Below are 12,353 nucleotides of genomic sequence, written 5' to 3'. Positions count from 1 at the left end.
AAACTAGCATTTACAATATGAGTAAGAACGGGAACCAAAATATTAGCACTAGAAAGAACAAGCCATGAAGGAATGGGATCCATTGGACTGGTTGTTTTGGAGCATTGTCTCAGCGCAGACAGTACTTCTGTTTCAGTGGCGGGTTCAAATTCGTCGAATGCTGCTCCGGCTGGAAGTGCATTAGTTTCAGTTATTTGTGCTTTCATTGTCTCTTCTTTGTCCAACTTATTCCGAATACCTGATATTTTATCTCTAAAGTGTAGAGAGAAACTATTTGCGTTGGCAATAGGGTCCTCGAAATTATTTGAAGGGTGATCCTTCATCAGTTTGTTCAGGGTGGCGAACAGTTCACGTGGGTTTCGTTTGGCACTTGTTATTTTATTTTGAATGTATGTTGTGGTGAATTTGCCGGGGATGGCGTAGTGTTTAAGGAGCGTCTATAGAGTTTCTCAGTCCAGATAATTGGACGCTTTTTCGAAGTCAATAAAATTTATGTATAATGGTGAATTATTATTACAATTCGATTATTCCTTCTACTAAAATTCCAAGGGTCCACACATGATCTATTTGGATGAAAACTTGCCTGTTGGTTTCTTAATATGGGGTCTAATGCAGTCTTTATTCTATCCAGTAATACTCTCAAACCCGGGACATCAAAAATGGGACTGAGATCGCCCTCAACCCCTCCCCCACCCCAAGAAGTGATTGGGGAGCTGGGTCTGTTTGATCTGACGGAGTGTATTGTATGGTAGACTAGCGTCGGATCCAATCGTAGCCATCGTTATGGTAGTATAAGCAGTTGCTATAGTCCGATATACATGCGATATAAAACGAGATAAGCTCTGTTTCGACGTGCATGATGGCTATAAAGAATAAATAAAAAGCTTGAATGTCATATTGATCCAATAATTCTTGAGCTTCTCTTTTATAACGCAATATCCACTAAGCGTGCTCACGGCGCTTTACAAAGGATCTCTAACAAACAGCAACAACATAACATTAAAAACGAGACATGACGCCTGATAGGCGATATTACATTTTTATCCGATAGAGACAACACTGTTAAAGGCCAGGCACTCATTTTACATTGGGTATGGTGAGAGAATGTGAGTAAAGAGCCTTTTTCCAGCCAAGGACTCAACTAGGCGCCTAGCAAAGCTCGACCGAGAACCTTCCGATCCGAAAGCGAGTGTCATCCCGACAAGACCACACAGCCGCACATCAAAATAACTTTAATTTTAATTATCTGGGCCACACCTATGATACCGCTCTGAGTCGACAGTCACATTAAATTGTCTTCATTTAGATCAACCCAACATAATACTGTAATATTGTGGCTATGGATTACAACTGTCCCAACGTAATACCATAATGTGGTGGCTATGATTACCACTGTTGCCAGTGATACCAAGCTGCTTGAAGAAGCTGCGGACTGTATGAACAAAAATGAATATTATAACAGTTTCGAAAAAGAACAACATACCAAACACGGAAATATTTCTCTGCTGTCTTTTGGTTAGAAGTGATTTATATTGTTTTTCTTTATTGGCTGAAAATTGGTTTTTAGTGAAACGTACTGCTTTTTTTTCTATTTTGTTTTCTTTTTTTGAAGCTTTTAGATATATTCGTTTATTTATTTTCTCATTATCTATTTTTAAAAAAAATTAATCTCTTGCTTTCTTTTTTTTTTTAACCACTCTTCACAAATTAATTGATAAACTATGGACTAGTTTGGTGAGGTGACCAAATAGAACTTCGGCCTCTTTAGTGAGAGAAAGAGAGAAAGCTATTTTAAACAAAAATAGAAGTTTAAGAAGGAGCCGTCTATCAATTGTGTAGGAGAATATAATTTTAACGTTTACAACTGTATTTTTATTTCTTTTTTGTGAGCCGTGAGTTTACAATCTATCATCAATTTACCATTTATCTACCGGGCTATCTACGCATCTACCTATATATCTGTCTCTTTGTTTCTCTCTATCTCTGTCTATAAATCTGTACATCTGTCTATCTATCTATCTGCCCAGCTATCTATCTAGTTTTCTATCTATCTATCTATCTATCTATCTAGCTATCTATCTATCTCTCTATCGGTCATTCTATCAATCTTTCTGTCCTTCTATCTATCTCTCAATCAATCAATCTATCTATCTATCTCTCTATATATCTATCTATCTATCTATCTATCTATCTATTTATCGATATGTCATATATCTATCTATCTATCTATCTATCTATCTATCTATCTATCTATCTATCTATCTAAGGTCATCTATCTATCAATCAATCAATCAATTTATCTATCTATCCATCCATCTATCTATCTATCTATCTATCTATCTATCTATCTATCTATCTATCTATCTATCTATCTATCTATCTATCTATTTATCGATCTGTCATATATCTATCTATCTATCTATCTATCTATCTATCTAAGGTCATGTATGTATCTATCTATCTATCTATCTATTTATCTATCGATCTGTCATCTATCTATCTATCTATCTATCTATCTATCTATCTATCTATCTATCTATCTATCTATCTATCTATCTATCTATCTATCTATCTAAGGTCATCTATCTATCTATCTATCTTTCCTCAACTATCCACTAATCTATACCATACATATCTGTACATCTATCTATCTATCTATCCATCTATCTATCTATCTATCTATCTATCTATCTATCTATCTATCTATCTATCTATCTATCTATCTATCTATCTATCTATCTATCTATCCGTCATTCTATCAATCTTTCTGTCCTTCTATCTATCTATCTATCTATCCATCTATCTATCTATCTTTCTATCTATCTATCTATATGTATGGTTAGTAATTTTGTAATGAGTTTAGGCGGCATATATTAAAGACTACTATAATGCATAATGGCATTTTTTCCGTTATGGGCATGTCACGCGACACAAGCAAAGCCAGTGCCTATCTTGCTAGTTACCTGTAATGTCTGTGGTTTGCATCAAAGTGTGAGGTCAAAAATTCAATATCCAAATATCCAGAAATCATTTCCGATATAAAACTTTTTGTGGTCTTTGGGTCACATGCAATGTATAATCCGAGGACTTAGGTGTAAATAAATGAGTACCTGGCCGTGCCGAATATTGCCGGAGTGTTAGTACAAACATGATGCTTACCAGTCGACTGCTACTCTATGAAATAAATGGAAATGTGGTTTCATATGGCCCGCTGGTAGAACAACTAAAACATTATAATATATGAAACTCAATGAGCAAGATATATCCATTGAATTGTGTTATATTAATATTTACATATATTCAGTTTCTTTTTTATCATAGTGATCATATTAATATCATCATATAACGAATGAAGTTGGTGTAAATCAGCTCTTCATTTTGGCCGCCAGTTGGGTGATTTATTGTTACGAAATTCTATTAATCAGACTAGAAAATTTAGGGTTAGACACAGTTTTATGTGTTGGTATGATAGATCTAGTGGGCAAGATTTGTAAATATTTTAGATCAACGCATACCATGAATATGTTATATTTCTTGTTTAAGAATATTCACGATGGACCTTTTTGCCGAGGATGCCACGTTTCTAAAGAATGTAGAGAAACTGGCCAAGGCAAAGCCTGAGAGAGCAGCCTATATATTCATGGACAAAGACCTCAATCAAAGAATCATCACTAGACAGGAGATCTGGGATAAAGCCAGGAAATTTGCTGCTGTCTTGAGACGTCGTGGTTTGGGCAAGGGTGACATTGTTTGTAACACTTTGGTCAACTCTCCGGAAAGACTTTTAAGTAAGTTATTATAACGATGTGTTGATCAAATACTTATCTCCATTTAAAGCCTGTTATACATTTTTACCAAGAAAGCAAAAACACCACCTGCTTTAATGGTTAATGTGCCATAAAATATCGAATATATCAATTTATGCCCATAAAAATACTTTTTTTCTACCCCTAAAGTACAATTCTTCAAAGGCTAAAGCCGTGGATAGGGCAATACCCCTTCTTTCAATACCTCATATTTAAACTTAATAAATATGGGGTTCATTTTTTATTTTTGATATGTGACTCGGACAATTTGTGAACTCTATTTGGGGAAGGAGGTCACCAGAAACCAATTTTGGATGGCACACTGCCATTCGGCTGACTGAGCCCGTTTTTGAAATGGGAAGAAACCTAACACGGCACAATTTGTTTCACCGACCTCGAATTGGCAACACACTTTTGCTCTCTGACACCTTGGTGTTCACAGATTCCCCCTAAGTTCCAGCAAGGACATGGTATATCAAAAGGCGAGTCAATATTTGTCTTCAAAAATAAATTCACTCTTGTTGGATGCGTCATTGGTGCTATACCGCCTGACGATCCTCAAAACCCACCAAAGTGGAACTCGGATACAACGGGGATAGTGGGACTATCAAAAAAATATGCCCGTTGTAGACGTACTTGATGAAAAACAAAACTGAAGGAAATAACCTCTCTCTCCCCCCCCCCCCCCCCCTCCCAATAACACTTTTATAGTTATCACCCTTAGTAAATGTGTCAGACGACGTGTTTGTGACTGCCATCCCTTCAACCCCCCCCCCCCCACCCTCCCATTACTATACCTCACCACTCAGTCATATGCCTCTTACTAGCCATTTCTTGCGTCGGCGCCGATATGTTACACAAAGTACATAGAAACGTCAATATTACACACAGTAACTGCAACTCCCACCTCATCTCCGTTCCCTATGTGTTCTATGTGTGCTTTGTTCTTCTTCTTGAGTACGTAATCGTTTTTTTTTTTTTTTTTTTTTTTCAATTTTCAACTTAGCTTGCAACTCAGACCCTCGTTGTAGCTGTGTACCACGACATATTATTCCGTTTTAGTCATGCACGATTTATATGAATTACATAGACCGTGAAACGGGGATTTTCGAGTTCACCGTTGTAGCCGAGCTCTCGTTGCAACCGAGGCTTTTGTAGACGAGCTGCACTGTATCGTCTAAGACGAATTGCGGGAGCTTCAACATCGCTGTGGCAAAAGAGTTGGCCACACCACGAATAGAAAGGCGGAGAGGCGAGGCAAACAATTAACTAAGCGCTCAGACACGAGGGAGAACCATTGGAGACATGAACTTCATCACCTCAAACTCAAAGTGGACATTTCCGATGTCACTTATGCTTGCGAAAAAAAAAGAATGCAAAACAACCATAAAGTGTGTGTCATGTAAAAGGTAATTGTGCGGTAGACACTCCACAAAGCAGGCCGTGTGCACCATCTACAAAAATTATAAGACCTTCAGTGATAATAACAGTTGGTACCATCATCTTCATCATCATTACGATCAATTAATTTTTTGTGTACCGCAACTGGGGTGGCTTTGGCTCGTGTTCAAAATGACAATACAAAGTCACACCACCAGGAAAAGTCATACTATTTGACCGTAGTGTCTCAGGTGGGCACAATGGTGTTCAGGGCTTAGATATTAAGGAACGAATTTGACGCACTCAGATGTTTAATATTATTTTCAGACAGCCTGTAAGTGAAAAGCAATCAGTAAATTATATTAATAACTATAAACGTCAAAGGTTACACATAATTTTGTGTGTTGGTATGTTTAACCTGGTTGGCGAATCTTGTGATTAGTTTTACCTAAACGCATAACATCAATTTAGTAGAACAAGGATATAGTAAAGAGCTGCTGTAGGCAGAAAAATGTATTGTTAAAATACCTACGTATCAGAAGTTCATTATATAAGAAAGGTGATGATTGTCAATAATATATATATATATATATATATATATATATATATATATATATATATTACATGTGTGTGTATGTATGTGTGTGTGTATGTATGTTAAATGGGATTTTTATTCTATTTAAGATTAATTAATTATTTTTAAGATTCATCATTCCAGCCTATTTTGGAACCCTAGCTTCAGGGGCTATACCGTCTCACGGGCAACTGTTTCTGGCAAATGGCGAAGACCTCATCCATAACTTACAGGATTCCAAGTGTAAAGCTATCATCTATGATCCTAAGGATAAGGTAAAGCTACACATCCTTTAAGGAAAGCACGTTTATATTGAAATTGGGTGATGCAAATAAGAAATTTTGAAAATTTTCTCATTACCCCCCCAAAAACAAACTTTTAAAAAATATATGGATAAATGTTTCCCCATCCTCTAATCTGACATCTATCTTTAGTTTCTCATTAAACTTGACAAAGATGAAACAAGAAACGTCCAAGCTATAATTTGTGTTTGAGAATTATACATACTAGCTATTGTTAATTACAAAAAATATCGTAACTTCAAATCAAATTAGCAGAAATAGAATAATCCCTAGAATTCAGTAGACTATCAAACGAAAGTGAAAATGCTTTAAAAAGATGTATTAAAATGTGCATTTATATAACACAACATTCACTAATCGTGTTCTAAGCGTTTGACAAGGTTTTCCTTGAAGCAACACGTAACATGTAGGGTAAAACTGGCCTTTTAAGGCAATAAACCGACCTTTTTTATACAGGGGCAACGTCTTTTTACAGCCAGTTAGCATTAAACGTATAAGCGAGTACAGTGGCTTTTTCAAGAACTCAACCTTGCGAACCCTTTTCGAAACCTGGAGCTACCGGTCTGAAGACGAGCATTATACAACGAGACCACAAAGCCCCAGAATTTCAAGTAAAAATATGTGCAAGAAATCTGAAGAGATATTTGACAAGACCAGGAAGAGGTCTGACAAGAATTCTTACAAGAGGTCTTACAAGACGTTTATAAAGACGTTTAGCAAGCAAGAGGTTCGTCAGGAAATCTTAAAAGATGTCTGACAAGTTTGACAAGAATTCTGACAAGACATTTGACATGTAAGATGAAACGTGACGTAATAAGTCTGAACTTTTCAGAAAGAGGCATTGGTTTTAATACAAGTTTTTAATAAAGGCATGAGCGAGTATAAAGACTTTTTCAAGAACTTAAACTTGCGAAGCCTATTCGAAACTTGGACCTACCGGTCTGAAGACGAGCATCATACAACGAGACCACAAAGTCCCACAATTTCAAGTAAAAACGTGTACAATATTTTTAATCAATTGTCTGACAAGCAGTCTGACAGAAAATCCGACAAGAATTCTTACAGGACAAGACGTTTGACAAAAGGTCTGACAAGAAGTCTCATAAGAGGTCTGACAAAACGTTTAACAAGAATTCAGATAAGAATTCTTCATGAAGTCTCACAAAACGTTTGACAAGACGTCTGACAAGAATTCTGACATGACGTTTGGCAAGAAGTCTGACAAAAATAAATGAATAGAATTAACTTTTTTAAAAATGTAATCTTACATTCCTTTCCTGCTTTCAAAGTACGTATGTATAGCGAATTTCCCATTGAAATGATGACATTATATACATTGCTGGTCATTTTAACTTGAAACAAAGTATAAAATCGGTTTCTGGTGCTAAGCAATAAATATGATCATTATACTTTTCTATGCTTTGATTTTGATTTTTGAATTCATGAAGCGTATTGAGAATTGTAAAGATATGAAAATGTAATATATAAATGATGAATTATTCTATTTGTTTCTTTCCCATAAAGAATGGAGCTTGTCGCATTCTGGAGAATATCCGATTCTTTGACAAAACCTCTGGGACAACAAAATACAAAAATCTTCCAAATTTGACTCATGTCATTGAAATCGCAGCCAAAGGTTTGAAAGAATCAGAAAGATGGATTCATGCCATAGACAAAGAAGAGGAGATGTTTGTAGATGAGAGCATCTCCAAGGATGATACTGCCGCGGTTCTAGTCACCAGCGGGACTACAGGATTTTCTAAGCTCGTTCCACTTTCCCATTTAATGATTTTGAATACCATCGCTCGTTTCAAAACACATTTAGACTTGTGTGAAGAGATGGTATATTTCAATTGGCAATCTCTGGGTTGGGCCGCTGGAATTCCAAGATACTACACCGCTCTTGGGTGTACAAGAGTTCTTGTCGATCTCACCAATGGCTTCCCGGTAAACATGACTATAGGTTCATACTTGGTCAATATTTTTAACAAAACAAACGTTGATTCGTGTATGTTGATGACACCTGATATCCAGCACATTCTTGACGAACTTGAAGGCGGATTCTCGATTAAGAAACCCATTGATGCTCTCCACACAAGTGGCGGACCTGTCCATAGCGCAACAATGGAAGCAATAGGAACAATTACTCATAAAGTTTTCATTAGTTATGGGGGTACAGAATTTCCATTTGTTTCTGGCAATGCCGTAACGAGGAAATCAGATTTTCTGGACATGTGCGCCGGATATCCGGTTGTCAAGGAGCTCAAAATTGTTGGATCCGACAATGAAGAAGTGGCTGTGGGAAAAGAAGGTGATATTTTGATACATTCATCGAGGGTTTTCAATGGCTACTTGAATAACCCTACAAAGACTGCCGAGGCCTTTACAAAAGGTAGAGTAATTCTTACTCCGTGTATCACTGTATCTGATAGTGTATACCAAGCTTATAGAAGATAAAAACAACTTTTGATTAAACTTTTAATGGACAAGGGGGGGGGGTGTTTGAAGTATGAGATGGTAAAATTACTAATAAAATTTAAAAATAAAAAGGCTTCTGATGAAATCAGTCCAAACAATGGATATTTGGATCGGAGAGCCTTCGTCGGTAAACAATAAACCGAGGAACGTTCAAAACAAATTAGTACACTACATTTTAAATGTCTATTATGTTCTGTTCATTACCTTTCTGACGATGGTTTTCCACACGAAACGTCCATTGATTGTACTGTTTTCATCCAATATTTTTCAATTTTCAACTCTTTTGTCATAACATTATGATTATACCATTTGTGTTCCATACAGATGGCTAGTCCAGAGCAATAATGTGGGGGGGGGGGCGGGGGGAGGGTAGGCTTTTTTTTGGTTTGTCAACATACGTTTATAATAATCACTAATCGTTTCGGCGATTCAACTGCACAGAAAAAGAAGTCTACTGTCGAATTATTTCAGTACTGTCTTTTTACGGTGTGGTGTTGTCGGCACCACGTCACACCCCAAACCCGGAGGGCTAGGATTCATTTCAGCTTCTCTCTCCTAGATAGGTTGCCATTCAATCTTTTTATGGTTTGTTGTAGTGTTTTTCATCTAGATAAGTTGCGTGGAGGCTTCTCTTAGAAGTCTCAAATTAATCTGGCCTCTATCGTTGACAGGAGATTGAACTACTTGTAATGTAGCCATTCAGATCACAAGCTACCTTACCAAGACAAGGTGTTGGGTATGTGGTGGACAAGTATATTGGTTGCATACAGATAGACAAATAGATTTAGCAGCAGCTTCTGTTGACGCCACCCACCCCTTATTATCCCGATTTTCAATATAGTCCTGCCAGACCTGACATCGAATTCTTGTTGCCCATAGATAAGCCCCGCTGAATGGAATGATTTTTGTCCCCCTCCCCCTCTCGCTTGGATTAAGTTTCAACCAGCAGCCAGGTGCTGTAACAACACCGGGGCTCAATTTGAGGTCTTTTGCAGACCTGGATGCCTGTGACTGCACCGGTGGATGCATGCAACTTATCCATAGAATGAATGGTGGCAACATTAGGCTCTTTGTTGTTGTATTTAGGCCGACAGTTGAATGGCTGGTTCCCACTCAAGCCTTTCTAACAGACTGTAAACATTAAGAGTTACCCATAGTTCTATGTGTATTTTTTAAAGTTCATTCCGGCAGGTAAATTTTGTGAGTTTTATACTTATACGCACATCATCAATACATTCTAAAGATCTGAAAAGAAAATGGATATGAAACAGTGGCAGACATAGGAAAGTGTCTTATCTGGCACTGTTTCATTCACACTTTTTTAGATCTTTTTCTCTAACCAGTACCTACTCCTTACCTTGTTACTTTGATATAGATGGCTGGTACAAGACAGGAGACATTGGGTATTTCAACAAAGAGGGAAAACTCTTTGTGTTGTGTCGTAAATCTGACGTCATCACCAAGGATGGCTATTGCCATTACCCTGGATGGATGGAGCTACTCATCACAAAACACCCACAGATCCAGGTTGGTACATTGGAATCTCATGTACCTTTCTGGGTTCAATCATTTTTCTTTCTTTAAGTCTAGTTTTATGGCAAACCTTGCAACTTAATAAAATATCTGGCAATAGATAGTGCTAGTCGCTCATTGTTGACAAATTAGGATGCATTTTGAAGTTGGTTGTGCCTGAAAAAGAGCTATAAATACGAGCATTTTACGTTATTAAAATCTTAAAGCTGATAGAGCGCTTTGCCTGAGTTATTGGGTGTACCGGGTCGATGAAAGCAATTACTCGGGAGAAAAATAGTGTAAAAGTGTTTTTCATGTCTAGCCTTTTATGTTTCATCATTTGATATATTTGCCTGTCACACAAAACAATCAGCCAGATGATGTACATCTCTCACAAATTAACACATGCGATAGAAACAGATGCAATAAACAGAAATGAATATAACAGCTTCAACAAAAAAATAAAGAACAAAATACCAAACACGGTTCCTTCTTTAAAGCTGGCATTTTGTTTATTAATTTATAGTCCACATTTTAGTATAACTTTGAAAGAGAAAGCATGATGTTGTAAGGTGTCGCAATGCGTTTCATGTGTAAAAATATTATGATACATAATCCATGGGCTGATTGGTTTTGATTATACGTAATTGCTATAGAAATTGTAACTTGGGATCCTTTGTAAACCACTGTGATCATATTCAGTGAATTTTGTGCGCTAAATAAAGGTTCCAGTTTTTTGTTTGTTACGAGTAACATCGGAACACACCTGGAGATTGTTAAAACAAGATACAACTTTGTTTGCTTTGGAAGAATTTCATTTGATGGATTTTATAAATTAACAGAGGCAACATGTCCAAGTGGCTCATTGTTTTCATTTAGCAAATTAAACATCCCCTCGTGTACATTTTGCAGAACTGCGGCATGAACTTAGGGTTATCTTTGTCTTTATTGTGATATGTACCCAATATAGATATCCTCCACGACACGAATAAAGGTATTTTATACTATTGTTGACCGTTACCTGGAATTATATTAACTAAAAGGCGGAAAGACCAATTCAATAGGTTATCGGTCTCGATTTAAGAATTGTATCATGACACATTATTCTTATACCTTTTAATATGTAGAATTCAAAAAGAGGTTGACAAATTCCTACATTATGACCACTTGCATAAGTACTTATGTATACATTTGTAATTTCCATTTTGATGTATCATCCCAGAAATGTTTGAAACTCGGAATACCGGATCCAGTCCACCACGAAGAGATCTGTCTGTGTATGAAATTGATGCCTGATGCTAAAGTGTCCACAGAAGACATGCGAGAATATTGCAGGAAACTCTTCTTGACTGACAAAGACGACAAGATGACGCCCCTTCCAAGATACTATTTGATATTTGATGAAATTATATTCAATGTTAATGGAAAAGTTGACCGCAAGAAGATGAGGGAAGAGGCTTTGAAACGACTGAACTGCAAGGAATGATAATCTTCATATATTAGTCCTTTTGATCCTTTTGACACATGGTCCCGGAGTTCATCTCGGTTTATATAGCGTGAAACGGACAAGGGAAATTGCTTGTTATATTTTTGATAGGACGCTAGAAAAAAATAATGGGAGTTGTTTCCCAAAATTAAATGCGATATGGCGATTTGGGGGTGGGGGGGGGGGGGGGGGGGGGGGGGGGGGGGGGAGGAACGGGGGGGGGGGGGGGGGGGGGGTGGTGGTGTTTCTTACGATTTGACCAACATTTTTCTTAGTCAGATTTCTTTTGTAAATCACATTTGAATATCTTTTTTGGTTATGGTTATATGTATTTCATGCCGTGTTCTAGAATGTGTTTTTTAAATTAAATAATGTATAGCATATATTCATTTCTTTTGAGTTTAAATCAATCTTTATGCTGGATTGGCATGATGTTTAGGGGAAAATCCGGAAATTGGTCTGTTAGGGGAGAATTAATGGATAATAGAGTCTATTACAGCATGGAGCCCAAAACAATTTGAGTTATGGAACCTGTAAATCAGTATACGTCGGTTGTCACCAATTTAATTGCAAAACATGTTGTGATTTATTATCCCATTTTAATTACGCGTTTTGTTCTTGCATCATCCATAATGCACTGTAATAATTTCCTGATCTATGACTTTAATCCTTTTGACCTACTTCTGTCTGTGACATAAAATACCCTATAACCCCAGAAATTTGGTCCAGAAAACATTATTTATTTATTTTTAGAGATACAATTTTATCATAATTGAGAAATATTAATGTTTATAATTTTTAGTGCTGCTATAATG

General features: G+C 36.8%; 1 protein-coding gene across 2 annotated transcripts; it reads left to right on the top strand.

Annotated features, from left to right (window-relative positions):
* The first annotated feature begins 1,757 nt into the window (after positions 1-1,757).
* On the top strand, positions 1,758-11,705 carry LOC144965924 (putative acyl-CoA synthetase YngI). 2 transcript variants are annotated; one of them, XM_078901777.1, is made up of 6 exons: positions 1,758-1,835; positions 3,544-3,788; positions 5,905-6,035; positions 7,587-8,454; positions 9,916-10,067; positions 11,275-11,705. In XM_078901777.1, exons 2-6 carry the CDS (start codon positions 3,554-3,556, stop codon positions 11,536-11,538), a joined length of 1,650 nt encoding a protein of 549 aa, XP_078757903.1. In that variant the 5' UTR covers positions 1,758-1,835; positions 3,544-3,553; the 3' UTR covers positions 11,539-11,705. The 2 variants fall into 2 exon arrangements, with proteins under 2 accessions (XP_078757903.1, XP_078757902.1); XM_078901776.1 differs by having other exon boundaries at positions 1,761-1,892.
* The last annotated feature ends 648 nt before the right edge of the window (positions 11,706-12,353 follow it).

The sequence above is a fragment of the Berghia stephanieae genome, chromosome 2 (genome assembly GCF_034508935.2).
Source record: "Berghia stephanieae isolate SIO BIC M18660-M18661 chromosome 2, UCSD_Bste_1.3, whole genome shotgun sequence".
Classification (NCBI taxonomy): domain Eukaryota; kingdom Metazoa; phylum Mollusca; class Gastropoda; order Nudibranchia; family Aeolidiidae; genus Berghia; species Berghia stephanieae.
This window is presented reverse-complemented; position numbering and strand designations above follow the sequence as displayed.